Here is a 24,770-nt window from a genome sequence, read left to right on the forward strand (position 1 = left end):
AGCAGTCATAAGACGCTGATGAAGAACTGAGGAAGGTCCCCAGCGGAATGCCTTGAGGATCCGTCCCTGGCTCAACCTTTTTTCAGTGACATGGATAAAGCCAATAGATGACAAGTTTGTTGAATTCACAGATGAGACTAAAGTGGAAGGGACCACTAACAATGTCTGGTGGAGGTGGGATCTAGCCAATAGGCAATAAACATTTATTAAGTGCCTCCTATGTGCTAAGTGCTGAGGATACAAAAAGAGGCAAAAGATAGTTCCTGTCCTCAAAGAGCTCACAGTCTAACAGAGGAGACAACAAGCAAACAAATATGTACAGGATAAATGGGAGATAATTGAGAGGTAGAGCACTGGAAATAAGCGGGTTCGGGAAAGGCTTGCTGTAAAAGACAGAATTTTAGGTGGGACTTAAAGAAAGCTAGGAAGCCAGGCAACAGAGATGAGGGAAAGCATTCTTGGCATGGATATAGTCAGAAAAAAGTCCAGAGCCGAGAGATGGAATGTCTTGTTCATGGAACAGCCAGAAGGCCAATGTAACTCGAACTCTATGTGTCATAGAGTAAGGTATAAGAAGACTGGAAAGGTAGGAGGGGGCTAGGTAAGGAAGGGCTTTGAATGCCAAGCAGAGAATTTTGTATTTTATCCTGGAGGTGATAGGAAGTCACTGGAATTTACTGAATATAGGGGTTCACATAATCAGGCCTGTATTTTAGGAAAATCACTTTGATGGCTGAATGGACAAAGGATTGGAGTAGGAGGAGGCAGGCAGACTCACCACCAGTCCATTGCAATAGTTCAGACATGAGGTGATGAGGGCTTGCACTGGGGTGGTGGCAGTATCAGAGAAGAGAAGGGGGCTTATTTGAGAGGGGTTGCAAAGTTGAAATCGACAGGCCTTGGCAACAGATTGCATATGGAGTGGAGAGGCAAAAGATAGTGAGGAGTCCAGAATGACTCCTAGATTGTGAGCCTAGAGTCTGAGAGACCAGAAGGATGGAGTTGCCTTCTACAGGAACAAGGAAGGTAATAGAGGAGGAAGGCTTAGGGGAAAGAGTTCTATTTTGGATGTAATGAGTATAAGTTGTCTTCTGGACATCTAGTTCAAGATGTCTGAGAGGCAGTTGGAGATGTGAGATTGAGAGTCGGCAGAAAAATTGGGACAGGAAAGCTAGATTTGAGAATCATCAGCATAAAGATAGTAACTAAATCTATGGGAGCTGATGAGATCACCAACTGAAGTCGTATGGGAGAAGAAAAGAGGACCCAGGACAAAAGCTCGAGGGGCATCTGTGATTAGAGGGCATGATCTGGAAGAAGATCCAGCAAAGGAGACAGAGAATTATCTGAGATACCATTGGAAACCAGTTCTTCCTGACGCAGAGTCCGGCGCTCTTTTCTACGATTCTATGTTGCAGCTTAATCAACTTCACAGGTACACGATGGGACCTTCACAAGTACGTGGCTAAATAACAGTTCTTGTGAAAAGGATCTTGGGAGTTATGGTGGAAATGCAAGCTCAATATGAGTCAACAAGGCACTGTGCCACCAAAAGAGCTATTGCGCCGTTAAGTGAAATTGACAGAAATATCATTCGTTATGAGGAAGGTGATCGTCCTCCTGCACCCTTCCTTGGTCAGACTATACCTAGAGTATTGTATTCTATCTGGGGCACCACCTTCTAGGAAACATTATTTCAACCTTATCTAACCTTCTAGGCGGTAGACGTGGCAGCTGCCTTCAAGCACTTAAAGTAGATAAATGGCTAGAAATATACATATATAATCTACATATGTGCATGGATGTATATACACATATACAGTATATACATATACATATATACACATACAGACATTTATGATTAAACTTTTTTCTATTTGACCTTAAAGGTCATAACTGAATAAGTTACATTTAGTCAGGTTATCCACTGAATTTTAATTCAAGATGTGGCCCAATAGCTCTCCCAACTGGCATTTCAAGTCCTCCACAATCCCTTATTTTACAGTCAAATTTCAGGTTACTTTCTTTCATATATTCTCTGTCCCATTCAAATTGGCCTACTGGCTATCCTCCTGTATATGACATTGCATTTCCTGCCTTTGCACTTTTGCCCAATTGGTCCCTCAAGCCTAGCATGCCCTCCCTCCTTCATCACCTTTGCCTAGTAGAATCCCTAGCTTCCTTTAAAACACATTTCAGATGCCACCTCACATACAAGGACTTTCCTGATTCACCCTGCCTCACCTCTAATCTCAATCTTGAAATGACTTGGTACATACAGTCAGTTCTGTTATAATTTGACAAATGGGTTCCTAAAAATCACTGAGCCATGAAAAATCATGCAATAAAAGCTGTAGGACTTGTGGGGGGGGAATGGGGTTAGGGGCACAACACTCAAAAACTTTGTCAGTGATACATAAAAAAGTTAGGAACCAAATGAAAATGGTAGCACAGTTTAATCCGTGTTAAATGGTTAAGAAATGCATAAATACTGCAATAATAATGGCAGTGGCCTCAGGTTACCATTGAGTCTGCACCCTGGCTCCCATGGGCACCAGGCTGGCAAAGTTTATGGCTATGATGTGAGGGTGGCCACCGTGGCTCTAGGAATTGGGATGAGAGGGCAGGGTCAGGCCAAAAGTGTGTATGTGGGCAGGGGGAAGCGTAAAATATGCAGGGTCAGCCTAGTCTCCCTCAGCCCACAGCTCCTTCAGCACCAGAAGATATTAAAACAACAAATATGACACTTTACCTTGAAAGAGACCTGAAGTTTGCTTGTGGAAGTGGGTGTGGGAAGGGCTGCAGCTTGTGAGTTACTCTAAAGTGGTGCTATGTAGGATAACCAGCACATGTGGTGAATGACGTCGTTGGCAGACATCTGAGGGCCACGTGTGCATTTGGGGCTTTTTTCGGTTGGGTATTCTTTTCTCTTTCTTGCTGATGAAATCGAGCATAAGTAAATGCTCAAGTTGCAATATACTCAAATTGTTCCCTTATATATCAATTGCAGTGGAACAAATTTACATCTTAAAAACAAGTGTTGTAGCCGAAGTGGCCATATTCTGTATTTTCTTAGCTATGGGCGTGTTATGTTTCCACAAGAGAATATAAACTCCTTGAGGGCAGCCTCAGCATTTAGCACAGTGCATTGTATAATGTAAGCATTTAAGAAATGTTTATTAAATTGAACTATGACTAACGTGTGGAAATCACAAAGAGGCAGACATAAGAAAGAACTTTGCATCCACCTAGACCACCAAGTACAGTGGGTTGCTTTGGGAGACAGTGAGACAGTAGGTGCGCCCTCCCTGCAGGTCATCGTGCAAAGACTGGATGGCCACATGCTGGGGATGCGTCAAAGAGATGCCTCGCCTGCATAACCCTCCCAAGTTCCTCACAAATGAGACACTGTCCAGAACCAACCAGCAGGACAAGTGTAGCAAGTTGTTTCAACATGAAAATTCCAAGAAAAGCAGAGGGGCCCAATGGCAAAGACAGTTCCATCTTTACAGCTATAGGAGGGGCCCCTCACTTACACAGTGAGTGCGGGTTGGAAGGGCCAGGCCCCACTTTGTGCTCCCTTCACATGGGCATCATGACCAATGAGGGGCCAGGAGGTAAGCTAGAGGGCTTTCTGCTTCAAAGAGTAATGTGAATTGTTCAAGGGTGCAAATAAAACCACAAATAACTACAGAGCAGCTCCCCAGTAGGGCCATGTGCTCTGTCTTCTTCCACCATTTCAAAGCAGCCTCACTACTGTTCATTTTCTCAGGAACAAATCAATTCTCATTACCTCAGAGATGTAAATTAGGAAATTCCCCTCCTTCCAGCACCCTGGTTTTACAGATGTGAGTGTTTGTCTGCCTAGTGACTGAAACACCTCTTTTGGAATAGCCTTTTGGAAAATGATGGGAGCAGCTGTGTCACAATGCTGTCTCACCCTGAGATTCTTACCTCTCCCTCAAAATGTCATCCTTAAAAGAGCAGTGACAGGGTCCTTGCAAGCTCCTCCCCCAGAGGAGAGCCCATTTGGCTCTTAGCACAACCAGATTCCATCAGTGGGGGCTCCCTGCCCAACCTTCCCAAGCCAGGTCTCCAGATTTTCCCCCCACTCACTGCCACACAGACAAGAAACTGTTCCTTGGACCCAGGCCTCAGTGGGCAGGACACTGCCTCAGATAAGAAGCCAGTTGGGAACAGTGTCCCAGCGCTGGCCACAGTCTCCCTGAGTCAAATGGGCCTGCCAGCACTCCAGTGGTAGAACTGAATGGACTTAATTGGACAAGAATGTGGTCTGTCCAAGAAAAGACATGTGGCTGGAAGATCTCATTAGGCCCCAAGCATGCTTCATGCCGACTGTCTCAGAGGCTCATAGCTATCACAGAGAGAAGTATTGTCTGATAATGGCAGCTCAGATTTAGAGAAGACTTTATGGTTTGCAAAGCACTTTACCTACCCACTTACCTAACTACAATTGCTTCCTTTCCCCCTTCCAAAGCTGATGTATCTACTGCCACCCTCCATTTCTGTGTCACAACTGGCCACCTTCACTGCATATCCTTGCAGGGAGGGAAACATCTCCTGAGACTTCCCTTTCAGGTTCTGGCTGCAGGGGAGAATGATTTTTCTTTCTCTCTCTCTTTTTTTTTTTTTTTGGTGGGGCAATCGAGGTTAATTGACTTGCCCAGGGTCACACTAGCTAGTCAGTGTCAAGTGTCTCAGGCCAGATTTGAATTCAGGTCCTCCTGACTCCAAGGCCAAAGCTCTCTCCACTGCGTCACCTGGCCGCCCCGAGAATGATTTTTCACTAACAACGGGAGAGCAGGTTTCCTTGAGAGCCCAACGGTGCTGATAGCATGTTGTGTGTTTATGTACGTATAAATATATGTATATATAACGCACTTGTATAGTGCCTACCATGTGTCAGGCACTGTGCTCAGGGCTTTATGATTGTTACCTCCTATAACTATATTATTACCTCATTATTACCTCATGAATCCTCACAACAACCCTGGGAAGTAAATGCTATTATTATCCCCATTTTACATAGGAGAAAACTGAGGCAAACAGACGTTAAATGACTTGCCCCTGGCCACACAGCTAGTGTTTGAGGTCAAATTTGGACTGTCTTCCTGACTCTAGGCCCAGCACTCTATCTACTGTGCAACCTAGTTGCCTCTGACTGAACAGTAGAATCTAAGAACCTAGGTTCCATTCCAACACTCACAAGCTATTAATTATCACCTACCTCACATGAGGTAAATGAGGATCAAATGAAATAATGTAAAGTACCATCTAAATATGAGCTATTATTATTATAACCTGGCTTGAAAACAAAGTGAGGCTGGTGCCTTTGCACAGCCCTCCTTCACTTAAATCCAATTCACTTACATGTCGTGGCATCACCTCCCTGACGTCACGGTCCTCTTCAACAACGAAGGACAAACAGAAACCTCAGTGAGTAGAAAGAGGAGCTGCCCAGTGAGGACCCAACTGGAACTGGCCAGTTGGACAACACAGCTCCTTTCTTTTCTTTTCTTTCCTTTTCTCTGTCCACATAGCATACCTTACCTGCAGGTGCTATTCCAAAGGAATGTAAATTTTGATCTCTAAATTTTTTTTCCCCTTAAGGACCAGCCTTAAATCCAAATCACTCTGGCTCTCATTGATTGGCCAACAGTAGGTCCCAGGTCAAGCCCCACTTGGTCACTGATGGGCTCAGAGTGAATATAAATAGCAACTGTTTCTGTTTTGGCCAGAAACGCTGAGGATCTTTGCCTCTCATATTAATTTTTTTGACTAGGTAAAGAAGCCAGTCTCTGCCTCATTTTTCACCTAACCTTAATCACTGAATGATGCTGCCTCAGTCAAACAGAGACCTGTTAAAACCTTTAGCTTAAAAAGGCCAAGGTCAGGGGCAGCTAGGTGGTGCAGTGGATAGAGCACTGGCCCTGCAGTCAGGAGGACCTGAGTTCAAATCCAGCCTCAGACCAAAACACTTGACACTTACTAGCTGAAAAAAAAAATGGCCAAGTTATCCCACTAAATCCAGGGCCATCTCCAGTCATCCTGATCTACATCTCACCACTGGACCCAGATGGCTCTGGAGGAGAAAATGAGGCTGGTGACTTTACACAACTTTCCCTTACTTAAATCCAATGTACTTGCATATCATGGCATCACCTCCCTAATGTCATGGTCCTCTTCGATAACAAAGGACAAACAACAACAATATGGCTTCAATATTCATTTCTGGTTAATGGCCTTACAAAGTCTCACTGAATAGCAATTAATAATACTAATCACAGAAAAAGCAATCAACTTGCCATCTCTCCTCTAATGGACAATAATGAATGAATGTCTCTAGGACTTTTTCCAAGATTCTCAAAGCACTGAAAGGCTAAACCAATCCTCACAGCAATGTCTACACTCTGTTCTCTGACTCCTTGAGCTTGGCAAGTCCACTGGATTGACAAGAAATAAAACCAGTACACAATTTCACACCACTAATGATGGGCAACAGACCAGACTGAATGCTCTTGGTGCTAATCTAAGCCATTCTACCATCAAATCATTTCATTATGAGAAGCAAAACTTGGATGCCAGTTTGTCTCTTCCCAGAGAAATTTAAGATGAGTCCAAGTGGACTCTCTAAACAGACACCAGACTTCACGGTTACACGTCATCAGGATGAATCTGGAAACCATTATTAGTGAAAAGGCCCAAATGCATCCAAAATGCCTTCTGGTCCGGGCTGTCCGGCCTGTCCGGCCAAGGCTTTCACTGCAGACCTTAGGGTAGTGAGAGGGGGCAGCAGAAAGTAGCAGGGTTGCCAAATGAGGAAGGATGACCTCACCTTCCCCTTGGTGCGTTCATTTGCTGCATTCATCACCTTCAAAGTTCCCTTCATGTTTCTCTAACAATTCTGGCATCTTTCCTTGATCTCACTGAGTGAGCAGCTCAGATACTCCTCTCATCCATTCCACCACTCCAGGTTTGGGATCTATCAAGAGAGGAAGTGAAGAGGGTTCGTGTTTTCTCCCAATTGCCCTTCTCCCCTCTACCTCATTTTCATTAAGCACCCTTTCCCTGGGCATTGGTAGTCCGCTAATGTTAAAAGGACCAGAGAACAGCTTCTAGAACACTAGTTTAATATTAATAGCTAACATTTCTATAGCACCTACTATGTGCCAGGCACTGTGCTAAGCATTTTACAAATATTTCATCTGATCCTCACCGATAATCTTCTGAGGGAGGTGCTATGATCACCCTCATTTTATAGATCTTCTATGGATTATTTATGGAATGACATGGATAAGAATGGCCTAGGATGAGGTATGGATGAGCTGGGATCCATACTGGTGGATGGATACCTATACCAAAGAGACCATGGAAACCTCACAGCATCTAAGTATCTCTCAAGACAATACTGCCTCCTATTCCCAATGGACCACCTTTGTTTTCAAGTCTTACGAGCTTTGTTTGATTTTCTTTATTTTCTCTTCTCCTGTATAATAGTAATTCAATAAGTTTTTATTAAGCACATATTATGTGTCAAGACACTGTGCTAAGCACTGAAGGTAAAAAGAAAGACAAAAGACAGTCCCTGCTCTCAAGCAGCTCACAGCCTAACTGGGGAGAAAACAACTATGTATAAACAAGATATATACAGCATAAATTGGGGGATGGTCTCAGAGGAAGACACAGAAATTAAAAAGGACCAGGAAAGGCTTCTTGCAAAAGGTGGGGCTTTAGCTGAGTCTTGAAGGAAGCCAGGGAAACTCAGAGACAGAGATGAGGAGAGAGAGAGTTCTAGGCATGAGGGACAGCCAGTGAAAATGCCCTGAGTCAGTAGATGGAAATGTCACATTCAAGGAACAACAAAGACGACAATGGCACTGGATCGAAGAACACCTGGAGAGCAGAAGGTATGAGAAGACTGAAAACATAAGAAGGAGTCGGGTTACGAATGGCTTTAAAAGTCAAACAGTGGATATTATTTGATCCTGGAGAAAGGAATGTTTACCCAAGTGGGAATTATTTACCAATCAGCTATTTGTGTAGTCAGACCACTGACCTGTTAGAGTACAGAGCAAAATCAACAGCAAGTTAGAAGGAAGAATAAAGATGAAAACACATGGTGTCCAATTAAAATAGTTCTAATCTAACCTTTTTAAACAAGTTCTTGATGCTAAAAAAAAATGAGAAGTTGATAAGAGAACATATCAACACAGATCATCACCATTTTCTATACAGGTCTAGCCAATGACAAGGCCAGTGAAGCCAGCAAACAGTTGATCTTTGCCAAACAGAGAGATATGACAGCCAAGGGCAACAGTTTAGCCCACTGGTTCACTTGTAAAAATCTGCAGAATAGTGGAATGTCATTGGTAGTATCCCCTCATGACTCAATGAGAAATGGGGGAAAGAGGAAACAAGCCTGCAGAAATCACATCATTCTAAAGCATTGGAGGATAAAAATGGAAGCACAAAGAATGTGAAAAATGGAAAAGATATGTCAATATTTTGATAATAAACTCTTGTCTCCATCAATGACAGAGGAATTACTACATTTGGATTCCAATATTATAGTCTCATTGTGCTCAATGAGGAAGCTGAAATGGAAAAAACCCCAGAAAGGCAGCTGGGCCAGACCAAAAATACCTAGACGGTGTCAGTGCTAGAAGGCACATATTTTGAAGGCCATTGGTCAATCAGTCATGAAGATTTCTAAAAGAAGGGAATGATATCAAACAATTGAAAAAATCATGAATGGCATTACTACTTTAAAAAAAAAGCAATTCAAAATGGCAGACAGAGAAGCAGCCAGTCAAGATGAGAGTTTAGTTGTAGGTCACTCAAGGGCAAAGTGATTAAATAGTTTGCAGAACCGCCCCATAGAGTGAGGGGGGGGAAAGGATGGCATGTGCTCTAGGTCAAAGTTTGGCCCAAATAGCAATCCTCCAGCCCACTGGAAAAGCATATGAACTGGCTGGCAAGGCTCAGACTCTTCTTGCAGCATCCCTGGAGGTGGTCCCCAGGGAAGGCAGTACACATGTCATGCCTATACATACTATGTCTACATGGACAGTGCTTACATATATTATGACTAGACATACCACGCCTAATGCATGCCATGTCTACACATACCACGTCTACATGTATAATGCTTACCTATACCATGCCTAGACATACCATGCCTGACGCAAACCATGCCTACACATACCATGCCTACACGTACAACATCTGACACACAACTCTGATGGAAAACATTAACAGTGGCTCATTCCAGCAGCTTTTTCTAATCACACGGTAGAACTGCTTTCACATGCTTTCTCTCCTAGAAATCTTTGCTAAGCAAAGGCATCAGTGATTAAGAAGCTCCAGAATAAAGACTGAATCCCCCCTCTCCCCCCCTCTCCTCCCCCACCCCTTCCCTCCTCTCCCTGCCGGATGTTTCTGGTAAGCTCCTTTGAAGACTGAGCAGTGAGGTGTGACTTTAGGAAAGAAGATGGTGTCCCAGGCATCTTAATGAAGTGGGCGCTTTGTTTTCTTGAGAACCGGGATTTTTTGAAAGAAGATAAAGAATAGCTTTTTGAGAAAGAAGAAAACATAGCGTCTCCCACTTTGGGGGGACCCATTGTTGGGGGTCTTGAAAAACTTTACAGCTGAGGGAGAACTGTTAAATGCTTGGGCTGGAGCATGGAGAATGCATTTTTGGCAGGGTTTTCATCCTGTAAAAACTGTTTCAGACGTACGTGGTTTCATGCTAGCATTGTGTATTGTGCAGTTGCTTCAGGTCCGTGGGTTCGTGAAAGTCTGTTTTAATGGTTGGATTCCCTGAAAAGTTCAGATAGATTGCTTAGAAAGACTCTCGCTCTCTCTCTCTGATTCTCTCTCTCTTTTCTGTTTCTCTCTCTCCTCCTCCTCTGTCTCTTTGTCTGTCTCTTTCTGACTCTGAGTCTCTCACCAACTCTCTCTCTTCCTCTGTTTTTCTCTCTCCTCTGTGTCTCTGTCTGTCTCTCTCTCTCTGACTTTCTCTGCATCTCACTGTCTCCTTTCCCTTTCTTTCTATTCCCCACCACTGTCTCCCTTCTCTCCCCTTTCCTCTCCTCCTTTCCCTCCCTGCTCTCTTGTTACAATGGTAGAGAGAATGTCTGTGCAGAGCTCATTCAAGATCTAGGATAAAAGGGCCACGGGGAAATTTGCTGTTGGTGGAATGGCAGTTGCTTCAAGAATGAGTAGATGAGAAGAGACAGGAGTTAGACGATTATGGAAAATAAATAATATATGAAACTGAAAACAGTCCTCTACCTGGCTGTGAAAATGAGCTGAAACTAGAGTAAGGCAAAGGAGGGGGATTGCTTGAAAGTGTGTGTTGCCCAGCTTGAGCATATTTGTTTCAAGAGAAAATATGAAAAGGCACAGTAAGCTTAATTCATTAACATTGCTACCACCACCACCTCCAAATTCAGAAAAGCACAATTAGTGGTCAAAACCCCATCACAAGAAATTGCTGCATGACAAAAAAATAATATTAATAACCAAGGCAATGGCCTACTTATATCAAGTAATTGGATGGAAACAAAATTTGTAGGAAACCAAAAAATGTAGAGAGTCCTTTAGCATCTATTAAGATTCGATCTTTAAATTGCTATTTTTTTTTCTCTTCTGTTGAGTTTTGTTTCCTCTTTCTGATGGTTCCTCCTATTGGTTTTAGTTTTTACTTACAATATCACTAACGGGAAAATGTTTAATAGGAATGTAAATGTATAGCCTATATCAGGTTGTGCGCCGTCTTGGGGAGGGTGGTGGGGAGGAAGGGGGAGAAAAATTTTAAACTCAAAAGCATATGGAAGTTATTGTTGATAAATCAAAATAAATTAATAAAATAAAAATAATTTTAAAAAAAGATTCAATCTTTGAGACATAACATTTTCGGGCTAGAAGTACCCCTAACTTAGCCCCTCCTTTTACAAATGGGGAAATGACTATCCAGAGACTTGCCTAAGGTGGTCCCCTTCATTAATGACAGTGTTGGAGCTAGATGAATGATCAAGTTTCACTGTAGGAGGGGGCAGCAAGGAAGAAGAAAAGGAGCCATGCCATCCTTATTTTCTCACTTTCCCTGGCACTTGGTCCTCCCTTCCACCCTCTGGGTTTTTGTCTAAATTATGCCAAATTCAAGGAATAGCATCCTTCCATCTGCCTGGGCTTTACTCAAGGTCCTTCCCTCCAGGAAGCTCTTCTAATGAATGGGAACCATTTCCTTCCCTCCTCCCCTTCCCACCACCAGCTCGGTCCCTGACTCACTGGCGTGCTGTGGTACATTCTACATTACTGTGGTTGCCTTTACAGTCTCTCTTGTTGAAGACAAAGTCCCTGCAGACAGGTGACATTGCATCTTTATATCCAATATTTTTAGAATTGCCCTGGGGACTCAATACATAGAGTCAAGCAGCAGTCTGACTTGGTTTATTTTTTGGGCTCCCCACTGCCATCTTTCTCTGGTGCCTCATCGTGGTGTTTGGGCGCCCTGGGGCAATTACAGAGTACAAACTCTGGCAAGGCCTCTACCGAGCTGGAAAAACTTTATGTCTGTTGTTCAAGGCCCAGTCTAGCAAAGCGCAGAGGAACTCATCCCTCAAGGGTTAGCCATCACAATTTGTGGAAAGGCAGAGACCAGAAACTCCTGTACACCATTTACTAAAGTGCAGAGGCTTTGGGAAACCTGGGCTCAGCCCTGGTGGAGGGATGGCCCCCACCTTTGCAGCCCCAGATTCCCCAAGTAACTAAAGGTGCTACAAATCAGGTGTTCTGTAAATGGTACCCAAACTTACAGTTCTCCAGGTGCTGACTTCCCGGCCCATCTCACCACCATTGCCACCCAGGAAGCAAGACCTCCTTCCTCCTCAAGATCACATTTCCAGGCATGGAGATCTCTTGAAGCATCGATGAGGAATGGGGAGAGAAAAGAATGTGTTCTACTCTGGGAAACAAAGTATGTGGCTGGCTGGGTGCTGCCTGAGAGTACTATGAGAAGGCCCTCAATGCAAAGGCACCCGCAAGGAGAACACGGAGGCCTCCACAGCACCCAGAAGTGGCCTGCCTATTCCACTTCCAGCCTCCAGCGGCCCACAAGCCTCCTTGAACTGTGACTTGAGTCAATCTCATGAAGCTGCTCTTAGCCTGGCAGAGCAGACTGCGGCATTCCAGTGTCAAAGGTTGTATCAGATGAGAAGAGGTACTGAAAGGCTTTGAGTATTCAAGTGACTGTTTAAGTAAAAGCACGACAATAAGGGGAGAAAAATCAGGACCCCTATAACTGCAATTTTGAACACAGTGACCTAGTTCCACAAAGTAGTGAGCTGGCTTTTTGCAAGGAAATTTAGCAGAACTTAATGTACATAATGACTTCATTAACAATCAACCCTTATGTTTATACAATACTTTAAAGTTACACAGCACATTCATATACATTTCTTTGTGTGGGCCCCACAACAACCCCGTGAGGTAGGTGCTACAGGGATTACTCTGCCCATTGCACAGACAGGGGAAACCAAGGCTCAGTACAGGGAGGTTGAGTGCTGCCCATGGTCACATAATTAATAAAGGGCAAAGCCAGGACTCATCAAACAGAGGAGCAGTGTGGTGTAGGGGGAAAGGCATATTCATCATAATTGTGAGGCATCTACTCTAGGCCAAGCACTGTGCTGAATGCTGGAAAGAATGCCAAGTGGAGGGTCCTGCTGGCTCTGCTCCTTCCTACCTCTGTGACCAGACGCAAGTCATAACCTCTTCGGACCCTCTTTGGGGAAATGAGAGGCTTAGACCAGATCCCCATTTTTGTTGCTTTTTCAACTATGAGCTTATGAATCTGGGATCAGGAAGTGAGCTTGAAGCTGGCCAAGCCAGTCTTTCCCTGGCTGTGCTGCCCCTGCCCCACAACCCATCCAAGTGCTCATCTAGTCTTTGCTTGAAGACCTGCAGTGAGAGGAAACCCCCTGCCCCCGCACGCAGCCTATTCCTCTCTGGGGCCACTTGGAGTTTATGACAAGTTTAATTTTTTTCTTAAAGCAAACCTAAGCCCACTTTTCTTCAATGTCTACCCGCTGCTCCTAGGTCGGCCTTCAATGCCAGGTCTTCCAACAGCATCATCAGTCCTGTCCTCCCTCTCTCTGTCTCTCTCTCTCTCTGTCTCTCTGTCTCTCTCTCTCTCTCTGTCTCTCTCTCTCTGTCTCTCTCTCTCTGTCTCTCTCTCTCTCTCTCCACCTATCACTCTCTCTCTCTTCCCCCCCCCACCTATCACACACACATACACATACCATATTGCCTCACTAGAGTGTTTTAAAGGCAAAAAAAAAGAACATCCTGCCATGCAATATCTGATTATGACAAGAAAATTGTCTCTGGCTTTCACACTATACATGGTAAAGGTTCAAACAAAAAGAAGTGTAAAGTCTTGGAAAGTGCTAAGGTTTAATTAATCAGAAACAGAATTATCTATCTACCCTCGGCATTAAAGTTTTTGTAAAGGCCCTGCCTATGTTAATGTACATAATTATTATGCGGAAGAGGTGGAGGAGGGTTCTCTGATGTGAAAGAATTGGGAGGAAAAGGCAGCTCCAAAGCTGTGTGACCCTGGGCAAGTCACTCCACCTCTAGGAGCCTTAGTTTCCCCATCTGTCCAATGAGGTCGATGGACTGGATGGCCTCGAATGTCCTTCCAGCTCTGAATCCATGATCCTCTGGAAAAGGAGAATATCAGCTCCGGAGAACCAAAGAGGTCCACTTCTCTCTTCTAGGTAGACCAGAGGTACAGAACGTTGCATGCTCTGCCTGACATGTTCACTAGGAAGATCCGTTTTGTAGAGATGATTTTCTTTGTTATAAAGGAAGAAAGGCAGGGTACCGGGCAATGAGAGTGGTATAAAAAATAACACAAATACCACAAGAATCCGAGATTTTATCAGTTTAGGGAACTCCCCTCAAACAATGCAGAATATAATGGCCTGAAAAGTTGCCTGTGGCATAGAGAAGTCAAATAAATGACTTGCCCAGGGTCACACAGCTAGTGTTTGAGGTAGGATTTGAACTCGGGTCTTCTTTACTCCAAATCTAGCTTATTGTAAAATGCAGCTTATTGTAAAAAATAAAAGCATACAAAGAAGTAGGAAATTGTAACATCCCTCCCTGGCCGGATAGAAGAAGAAGCCAGGGGAAAACAAGGCAAAGAATACAGGCTAGAAGAGACGGTACTCAGACTCTTACAGTTCTGGCCAGTTCAGGGGACAGTGGAAAGCACAATGAAGTTGGAGCAACAAGATCTAGTTTAAACACCAATTTTACCATTTCCTAACCTATGTGACCTTGGAACAGTCACCCAGGGCCTCAGTTTCCTCATTTGTAAAATGAGGGAGTTGGCCTCTCGATCTATGGATCTCTTACTCTGAGCAGCACAAACCTCTTTTCTTCCTTCCCTACTCTGGAAATTCATAATTTTGAAAAGAAAAAAACATCCTTTTGCTGCCAGCCCTTTCCAGGCCTGACGACCCTGCCAAGACTCAAATTGAGAAGTCAGTCCCATAATTCAGTTGACTCAGCATCAGAATTAGAAGGGACCTTAGTCTAGCCTCTTGTTTTACAGATAGAGAAACTGAGGCTCAGAGAAGCAAAGCCACATAATTCAGATTTTGGTGCTCCCAGGCCAGGGCTCTCCTCTATCACACTACGTCCCCTAGAGTTAGGGTAGATTTAGCTCCTTGCTTCAGAAGCTACAAGGTGATGATTAAAAGGAGGAATAAATTACGCAGTGGGTCAAATGGAAGCCAGGTTTGGACGATGACAACATTGTACAACGAGGCTGTTCAGATCAGACGTGCTTCGGCTGAAGTTTTCTCAAATTGGGAGACGTGTATAGCTGTACACACAGTGAGGCTGAAGGTAGAGAAAGACAAAGTGTCCCGTGTAGGAAGGGAGAGGGAGTATAGATGGAAGAGACTTTGAATGTCATCTCATCCAGTCCTCTCATTTCACAGAGTCAAAAGAGGTAAGGGACCTTGCCCAAGGCCACACAGTTGGCACGCTTCAGAGAAGTAACTTAAACTCAGATCCTCCAACTCTGTTCTCGGCCCTCATTCTACTGCATGCACATCCTGGCCACAGTCTTGCAGGCTTACTAATCAGACCCAAGGCAACCTGGAGCAGTGCATTTCTAACATGACCTCAAAGATATCCAGCCCAATGAAGATCATAGACCTCCTTCAGCAGTGGTGTGCCATCATTTTCATTGGTTTTGTGATTCGGACATTACAATGGCCATGGAGGGGAGGGACTGCTGATATTATCCTCATTAACAAAGAGGGGTTGGTAACTAAACACGGTCTCAATGCCAGGAAATATTAAAGGCAAGGTGTCTCCTGACTCCAACACCAGTACTATTTCTACAACACTGTGCCTTTTCCTACATTTTAAATGGTGTGTATTTCCCTAGTTCTCATAGACTACTGAGAATTTCTTCTTTATTGTAAGTTCGTCATGAGACACCTCCATTCTCTTGCCTTCAAAGAGTCTCACTGACCTTTCTTCTTGAGCTTTTGTCAAACTTTTTGCCATTTTCCTTAACTCTTTTCTAAGCTCTCCCTGTCTGATTATATAATTTTGAGATTTGAAGTTCCAAATGGAACACTGAATTCCAATAAAGGCCTGAGTGATGCTGGGTAGCAGAAATAGGCTGCTTATCATGGTTGGCAGCTGCAGGGGAAGCCCATAGCATCATTTTCCTACAGATGTAGTGGACCACATCTGTGTGAGTGTCTTCTTGGGAGCTTCACATCTGTGTGAATGTCTACTTGGGAGCTTCAACTTCTTGTTTTATTTTTTTAGTGAGATTTAGCAACTCTATAACATTGTAAGTTATAGACAAGTTGCCAATCTGCATCAGTGAAGGGAGCTTCCACACACCTGGTGAAATTACAAGTCCTGACCTTCTTCCCACAAAAAAATAAAAACAAAAACAAAAACTATGTGCTGCATAATTGGGCAAATAAGTAAGCAACAATTCCGTGGCACCAGTGATCCCCAAGTTTGAGCCTTATAATCCTTGGTCTTGATCTGTTTCTTCTTCATCAACCCATTCCATGCCACTGAACTTCAGAGGAGTGATGTGGCATGTCGACTTGGATCGGCTGCTTTTCACATCAGGAACTGCTCCAGGATCCCCTACTGGAAAGCAGAAGAAAGGGATACCCATTAGAACTGTTGTTCTTAAGTCTCTCCTGGAATGAGAAAGAATGAGAGCAAGTCTGGAAGAGATCACAGCATCTCAGTGTTGGACAGGACCTCAGAGGTCAGTGAGCCCAACCCATGCCCAGACTTTTCTGAAATATCACTGGCAAGTGGTTGTCAGCCTTTGCTTGAAGACCCTCAGTGGCAGAGAGCTCACTGCCTCTGAAGGCAGCCCATTCCACCTGTGGTTAACTCTAGTGGTTACGGACTTCTTCCTGACATTAAGTCTCTGAGATCTCTTCATTTTGCCAACTGTACCTAGCTGGGGGTTGGAGAGGAGAAGGCAAATGAGGAAGGGAAGGTCACTTCTGCCTTTCCCCAGGTAGGAGAGAAGACAGTAAACTGTTGCAAAGGGAGTGTGTCAAGAGCAGAAAAAAACAGCTGGCAGAACTGCTATTGGGCCCACCTCTGGATGGCACTCATAAAGATGACTGAGGAAACAGCCATAGAGTATTTAGAGTCCCCACAAAGAAAATCCTGTTACAACCAGATGAGAGTCTAGGGAGTTTCCAAAGAAGCTCACCCAGGGCCTGGGTAAAAATAACAACAAAACAAACCGCTGCTGAGCGGTTCATAAGACCTGAAATAAGTTACTCATCTGAGGAGAGCTTTGCAAATGCTCTTTGGCAGCCACAGTAGAGTATAACTGCCCATTGGGCAGGCATCAATAAATATGCATATCATAGACTCATTCTTAAGTATCTCTTTAAGTGACAATACAGGGTCACTAGCGTAATAACCCAGTGGGGTGTGGGAGAAGTACTGTCTGAGCAGGACTATATGGCCATCCTTTAAGGGATCCATGACTGCAGAGAATGCTGCCTCTAATGGTGTAAACTGCAACCCATCCACACTCCTCCCCCTTCTCCTTCTCCTCCTCCTCCTCCTCCTACTACTACCACCACCACTATTATTAGGTAACATTAATATAGCAGCACCTACTATGTGCCAGGCACTATGCTAAGCACTTTATAATCATGTCATTTGATCCTTACAACAACCCCATGAGGTAGGTGCTACTGTTTACCTCATTTTACAGAGGAGGAAACTGAGGCAAACAGGGTGAAGTGACTTGCCCAGGGTCACACAGCTAGTAAGTATCTGAGGCCACATTTGAACTCAGATCTTCCTGACTCCAGGTCCAGCGTTCTATCTACTGTACCACCCAGATTCCCATAACTATTCATGGGCAATCTTTGTCTCTTACCATGCCACTGGCCCATTTCTTTTTCCCTTTATCTCTCTAGTCATTTTCTGAATGACATTTGTTTGTGCATTTCTTATACACTCACATCCACTATATAGCTTTCCATAGCCCTTTGGGTCACCTGCAACTTTTATTCTTTGGAAACTGTGATATTCCACGATTCACCTCCATAAAGCAATGGTAGAAGAATACTGATGTTATAAAAACAGAGGGAAGTATGGGATAATTAAAAGCAGTATGCACCTTCTAAAAGACAATCCACTTCACTCTCCTCTTCCTATTTAATTCTGGGCCCAAATAATTGTCCCCCCACAATATTGTGCTCTTCCACTCTCTGTTTCTAGCCATCTAGCTGCCATGGCTCAGTGGATAGAGTGCTGGGCCTGGAGTCAGGAAGACCTGAGTTCAAATCTGGCCTCAGACAATTACTAGCTATGTGATGCTAGACAAGCCACGTGACCTCTGTTTGCTTTAACACACTGGAGACGGAAATGGCAAACCACTCCAGTATCCTTGCCAAGAAAACCCCATACAGGATCACAAAGAATCAAACAGGACTGAACAACACCACACACATATATGTATATATGTATGTTATGTGTGTATATACATATAAATATGCATATACATACACACACACACACACACACACACTAATGGATTAGCTCTATGAGTTGTCCAGCCGATTGCATATCAGGGAAATTCTTTATCTACTTGGCTTTCCCATGTGAATAATAAGGCTGAACTCTTTTTGAGTGATTATGGATCTCATTTAAAGATCACTACAATGTTTTGAGGCTGATACAAACAGTACAATGTCATCCTCAAGTAAGCAGAACTGAATGACCTCACCATCAACCGGAAATTCATCTTCCATTTAGACTCTACACTAGACATTTTCCGTGAAGGTGGTAAATCCCTCTGGTGAGCACGTTTCCCTGTTTTATTCCTTGCTTGACATTAATGACGAGAGAGTGGTCAAAAACAGTGAGCTCTGTTGGATATCTTCCAAGGAATCTGCCATCTCAATGAGAGGCATCCTGTTGTAGGAGATCCTTTCTGGAAGCACTGTGCTTCACCAAATCCAATGCCTTCTTACAGTCAACAATGGGGACAATGGGAGTGTGTGTTCTGCACCTCTTTTGGCCAACTGCGTGACCGTGGAGATGTGGTTCACTTCAGAATGTCATTTATGAACACCTGCCTATTCATCTCTCATACCTTTGGCAAGGATGGAAGATTATATTATTATATAAGATAAATACGTGTTACATATTATTTAAATCTTGTAAACAAGAGCAACGGGTAGAGGATGGGGCTCCCCCTTGACCCACCACGTACGTCCTGTCCTCTATTTCTCCATATTAAAGAGAGTCATCTGTAACCCGAGAGCTCACTGATGTACAGAAAGCTTCCTGAATCCATCTTAGTCATGGAAGGGCTCAGCAGAGCAGTGAGAACACTTCATTGCAGGCATCGGTTCCCCACTCCACATTTCTGGGCCCCCTTTGGCACCATGGGGATCCTTTCCCACCTGAAACGTCTCATCAGGAAAGAATCCCCTGCTGAGATCCTGCCAAGAGGCAGAAGGGATAGAGTTAGCTGACACGGAGGCGAAGCTTGCCAGGTCTCTTCACATGACAGGTGAGAAGGACAAGGTGAGAGGTCACCATTTGCTTTCTGTTGCCTCCTGGTTAGTGAAAAGTTTGAGAGAAAATTTAATATCGTAACCCATTTATCCATCGATTATCTCCATGTGTCTAAGGTCTCTGGTACAAGGAGAACAAATTCACAGCTGTTTAAATGACTTCAGGCTGGAAAGAATTCTTTTGAGAGAACAAACAATGCTCTGGTTGCTGGGTTGGAGCCCAATGTGTCTGCTGAACGTTCCCCAGAAATGGCCTCGGGCCTTTTGCACAGGTGGCCGGTAGGCCCGTCTGCTGGAATGCATCCCTCCTCTCCTCTGCCACTTGGGAGTCTGAGCTTCCTTCAAAGTACAGTCCTGGTGCCACGTCCTACATGCAGGAATGCCAGTCATGACTGATATTTAGAGAGCACTACAAATAGTATCTCATTCCCTACCCTGTAAGGTAGGGAATATTATTCTCCCCCATTTTACAGATGAAGAAACTGAGGCTGAGAAGGGCTTAAGTGACTTGACCCGGATCATATAGCTAGTAAGCAGCTATCTGCAGTAGTAAGAAGCAGAATTCAAACTCAGGTCTTCTTGATTCCAATTCTAGCACTCCATTCATTGTTCTACCTCGCTAATTAATTTTGTTTCCTAGGAAACTCTAAATACAAATACCTATAAAAGGAAAAAGAAACTATGAGACACTTTCTTGGGGGACAGGATCCAGACCTTGGGGGGACCGGAGGGTGGTCTGTGTTCAAAGGCCTGACTTCAAATCTGTCCTCGGGCTGCAGAGAAGCTGGGAGGCGATGGCCAAACCCATACCTAGGCTTTTTTGTTGTTCTTTAGTCACTTCAGCCATGTCTGACCCCTTATAGCCCTGTTCAGGGTTTTCTTGGCAAAGATACTCACTTTACAGATGAAGAAACTGAGGCAAAGAGGGTGAAGTGACTTGCCCAGGGTCACACAGCTAGGAAGTGCCTCAGGCTAGATCTGAACTCAGGAAGTTGAGTCTACCTGACTCCAGGCCCAGGACTCTATCCATTGAGCCACATGGATACAAAAGGCATGTCAGATTAACAATTAGATACCAAAATCAAGACAATTCATCAGTCTGTTTGTTAACACACTGTCCATTGTTGACAGTACTTGAAACCCACTGAAGTCTGAGGATACGCTTTACAAAGTAACACTTTTGCCAATAGGAACTATTGGTGAAAAGCATATTTACTCTTTATATAGACACATCACCATGGGAGTGGTTCCTTAACTCCATATATGCGCGGGCACTCCTCTTCCTATACAAAGATACCATTCCTGACCCCCTCAGTCAAGAATGCTCTTTCATTTCTTCTCCCAGACTAGTGCTAGTTTCTTCCTCCATTGACATCCTCCTTCACAGAAATCCTCCTCTATGGATGCCTTCTTCCAAAGCCTCAGTCACTGCAGCAGAGTAGTGAGCCTGGGTCCCTGCAAGCTATGTTGGTGGGTCACGAGCCTGGGCAGGCTTCAAGGAAGGGCTGGTGGTGGACGTCAACATCTATCATGTCTATCATCTACAGACCAGCATAGCAAAGTATGAAGAAGCATCACCAGGTTGACCACAGGGTGATTCCTTTATTTTTGGCTGTAGCACTTCATGAAAGCCCTGTATTAAGGCCTGCAGGGGTTTTGATCTTTGTGAGCAGAAGGGGTGGTCTCACTGATGAAATCACAGGTCCATGAAGTATTGACATACCAACAGGCTTACCGACCCATCTAGTATCTCACTCACCTAGGATCCCTTGGGACGAATGGCATGTGGACAATAAGGCAGTGTACCAAGAGCTCATGGAAACCAAACTCGTGAACTGAGACTCATGAGCACTATGTTCTAACCCAAAAAGTCATCCACCCTCAGGGATGCTAAATACACATATATGTCTCAATCAAACTAAGACAGACTGAGAGAAACAGGTCATGAGACAAATATGATCAAGTCTAAATAATCCCAAAAGACAAGGTGCTTAAATCCAGTTCTATGCTAATCCATTTACAATCACTTGTGAGGTTTATGATTTTTAGCATACTGTGTTGAGAAAATTGATGGGTCGGTGCCTTAGAACGCCTCAAGACGATGGGCTTACGCATCTGGAAGGGCCGATGGGAAAATCCTGAGAAGGAAAACGGTGTAGGAAATAGCCTTAGTTAGAGGACTTCAAACTTACCAGTTAGAGATTGGCACCGCTTTGACTTCATTTGGTAGCCACGATGAGCTAAGAACTCTGCAGCTTTCTGGGAAGAACAAAGAATACAAATGATTCTTCTCCCAAAGATGGCACACAAATTATTGATTCTGCTTCTATCGCATTTGAAACGAAGTTATACTTCCCGCCATTTTTTTCATTTCTCAAAATTTCCTAGAAAGCATGAAACCCCAAGATAAGATATTACTTCCCAAAAGACCTCAAAGAAGAACATTACATAAATGTCCATGAGTATTATTGAACAGCAGTGATCTGGTAAGCTCAGGCAGGAGCTAGAGTGAGAGGAGACCACCAACTGAAAAAGAGCTTGACTAAGTTAAAAATATCATCCGTTTGAGTGGAAGGCAGGGCATAAACTGAGGAACTTTGCCCCTCTGGCTTTCCAGGGAGCAGGAGGCGGGGGAGGCTTGACTTTGTCTCTTAATTTTCTTTTCTTAGTAAATTGTTATATAAGGAAAAAGCCATAGCACAAAACTCTATGTGGTATTTGGTCAGGATCATCTATATAGGTTAATGATTGCCATCATCATTAGTTAACTTTCCAATAGCACTCTCCATTTTGCTCACAAATGAAGTCAACACATCAGTGAGCATTTATTAAGCACTGTGGTGAACGCTGTTGATCCAAAGAAAAGCAAAAATCACTCTCCTGCTCTCGAGGAGCTCATAGTCTAACGAGGCAGGCAACACGCAAACAAGTATATTCAGACAAGAAATAGAGGGATAAATGAGAATTAATCTCAGAGGGAAGGTCCTAGCATTAAAGAGAATCAGGAAAGGCTTCTTGCACGAGGTGGGATTTTAGCTGGGACTTGAAAAAAGACAGGAGGCAGAGCCGAGCAAGGAGAGAATTCAAAGCATTGGGGACAACTACTGAAAAGGCCCAGAAGTGGGTGCTGGAGCACCTTTGAGGAGGAACAGCCTGGAGTTCAGAGTCACCAGATCCCAGAGTAAGGTGTAAAAAGACTGGAAAGACAGGAGGGGACTAGGTTAGGAAAAGCTTTAAAAGTCAAACTGCATTTTCAAATTGATCCTGGAAATGATAGGGAGCCAGTGGAGTTGATTGAATTGGGGGGGGGGATGACACAATCAGACCTGCACTTTAGGAAGATCAGTGGAACATAGACTGGAAGGGAGAGAGACTTGAGGCAGGGAAATCAAAAGGCCAGCCATTGCAGAAGTCTAGAGGGGGAGGTAATGATGGCCTTTGCCAGGGTGTTGACAGTGTCAGAAGAGAGAAGGTAGAAAGGTCTGGACTTGGCAAGTGATTAGATGGAGGCAGGGTGCAAGGGATTGAGAAGTTGAGGATGACACCCAGATTGTGAGCCTGGGTGACAGGGAGAATGGTGACGACCTCAACAACAACAGGGAGTTAGAAAGAGGAGAGGAGCTGAAGTGAGAGAGAATGAATTCCATTTTGTATATGTTGAGTTTAAAATGTCTGTAGCATATCCAGGATAGGCAGCTGGCAATGGGACACTAGATGTCAGGAAGGAAGTTAGGGGTGGATGAAGAGATTTGAGAATCATCTGCACAAAGATGATAATTGAATCCATGGAGGCTGAGATCAATGAGATAGTATAGAGGAAGGGGTGAAGAGGGCCTAGGATTGAGCCTCAAGGAACACTCACTGTTATTGGGAAGAGCCAGCAAAGACATTTGAGGAGCAGTCAGGGAACCAGAAGAGATCAGTGTCACAAAAATTCGAGCAAAACCAATATCTAGGAGAAGAGGGTGATCGATAGTATCCAAAGCAGCAAAGAGGTCAAGGAGGAGGAAGACTGAGAAAAGGCCATCAGATTTGATAACTGAGAGATCAGCAGTGCCTTTGGAGAAAGTAGTTTCAGTGGAATGATGAGGCTGGGAGCCAGAATTCAGAAGGTTTAAAACTGAATGACAGGAGTGGAGGTAATGATGAAAGTCAGCCTTCTCAAGGAGTTTAGACAGAAAATGGAGGAGAGATATAGAATGCTAACCAGCAGAGGTTTTAGAGGTAGTACACAAGTGCTATCAACCCTATTTTACAGATGAGAGAACATGGTGCCATTGTGGGAAAATGACTAGCTGATGGATACATGGATAGTGTCAGACTGAGAATTCAAACCCAGGTCTTTTCATTCTTAAATCACTGAAACACTCATACCAAGAAAAGTCCTACAGAAGGACCTCTCTCTTCTCAACCCTTGCCACCATACCTAAAAAGTCCATACTCAAGAGCACCAAGATTTTTCCAGTCAGAAGAGTTGAAGCCAGAAACTCAATGCCCTGAGATTCCCATACCTGTAAGGGTTTGAGAGAGAAGCACTCAGAGGTATCTTGCTCTGTGAGCTAATGAATTCAATTTGATTCACCAAGCTTTTACTAAATGTTTATTGTGGGCAAAACACTTTTCTAAGTCCTAGAGATACAAGAATGAGACTGGCCCTCCCTTCAATGAGCTGATATTCCATTGATTTTATCTATTTGAATATCATCAATGCTGCATGAGAACATTCCCCAAGGTGAGGGCCTCCATGACCCGCCCCAACTCATTAGAGACAGCTCTTCCACGGGTACCTCTGGTACCTAGAATATGGTCAAGGGACAGCACAACAAACATAAATTTTCTAATCATGGTCTAAAGGTAGGCAAAAAAGCAATGCCAGAAACCATATCTATAGGAATCAACAGACATGGGACAGAGACAAATTTCAACACAAACCAAAGTCAACATCATTTTGGCCAGTACCACAACCCCGAATATGGCCCTAACATTCTGCTCACTGTTATCTGAACCAGCCAGCAAGCATCTCAAAAAGAAGGCACTGGGGCAGGAGGGGGTGGGGGGTTGATGGGGGGGGGGGGCTGATCCAAGCAATGTTTCTGTGATTCTCTTCTATTCTCATAAGAAAATGGTGCCATACAATTGAAGAAAGAAACCACATGAGAAAATTTCATCTTCAAAGAAGGACATTTCTCATGAGTCAAGGCAGGAGAAAGGTCAAAAATTACATGTCATTCAGCATCTTTTCTTGCCCCAGAAAGTATGAATATACCTCACTCACAAAGAATTTCATGAAATTGGATCAAAGAACAAAGAATTCCCATAATGGGCAGCTACCTCACCCCCACTCACCTAGAATAAAGTCACAACCCAGAAATAAACAAGGGCTCCCCGTGTCCCCAATGATGTTTACCTAACCTCCAATGGAAGCAACCATGTGATACTGTTTGATCAAGTCCCAACAGGTTTACTGACATCATGGCAATAGCCCCTCACCTAGGCATCTCCAGAAACTACTCTTGCTAGAATATCTAGATGGGGTGGTAATTAAGTTATTGTGGGTAATTAATATATGTTCATTTAATTCAAAAACTCCTCAAAGAGATTTTTATGGGATCACAAATTCTCCAAGTC

At 43.9% G+C, this 24,770-nt stretch overlaps 1 protein-coding gene across 1 annotated transcript in view; it reads right to left on the reverse strand.

The window, feature by feature from the left end:
- Positions 1-13,460: 13,460 nt before the first annotated feature.
- Positions 13,461-24,770, reverse strand: part of LOC110193056 (sodium/hydrogen exchanger 2-like) — a 95,134-nt gene continuing 83,824 nt past the window's right edge. The window contains 2 exon segments of the mRNA XM_020964617.2: positions 13,461-16,224; positions 21,335-21,401. Coding sequence (XP_020820276.2) covers positions 16,094-16,224; positions 21,335-21,401 — 198 coding nt within the window. The 3' untranslated portion in view covers positions 13,461-16,093.

This window comes from Phascolarctos cinereus, unplaced genomic scaffold, assembly GCF_003287225.1.
Source record: "Phascolarctos cinereus isolate Bilbo 61053 unplaced genomic scaffold, phaCin_HiC Scaffold_8;HRSCAF=390, whole genome shotgun sequence".
Lineage (NCBI taxonomy): Eukaryota > Metazoa > Chordata > Mammalia > Diprotodontia > Phascolarctidae > Phascolarctos > Phascolarctos cinereus.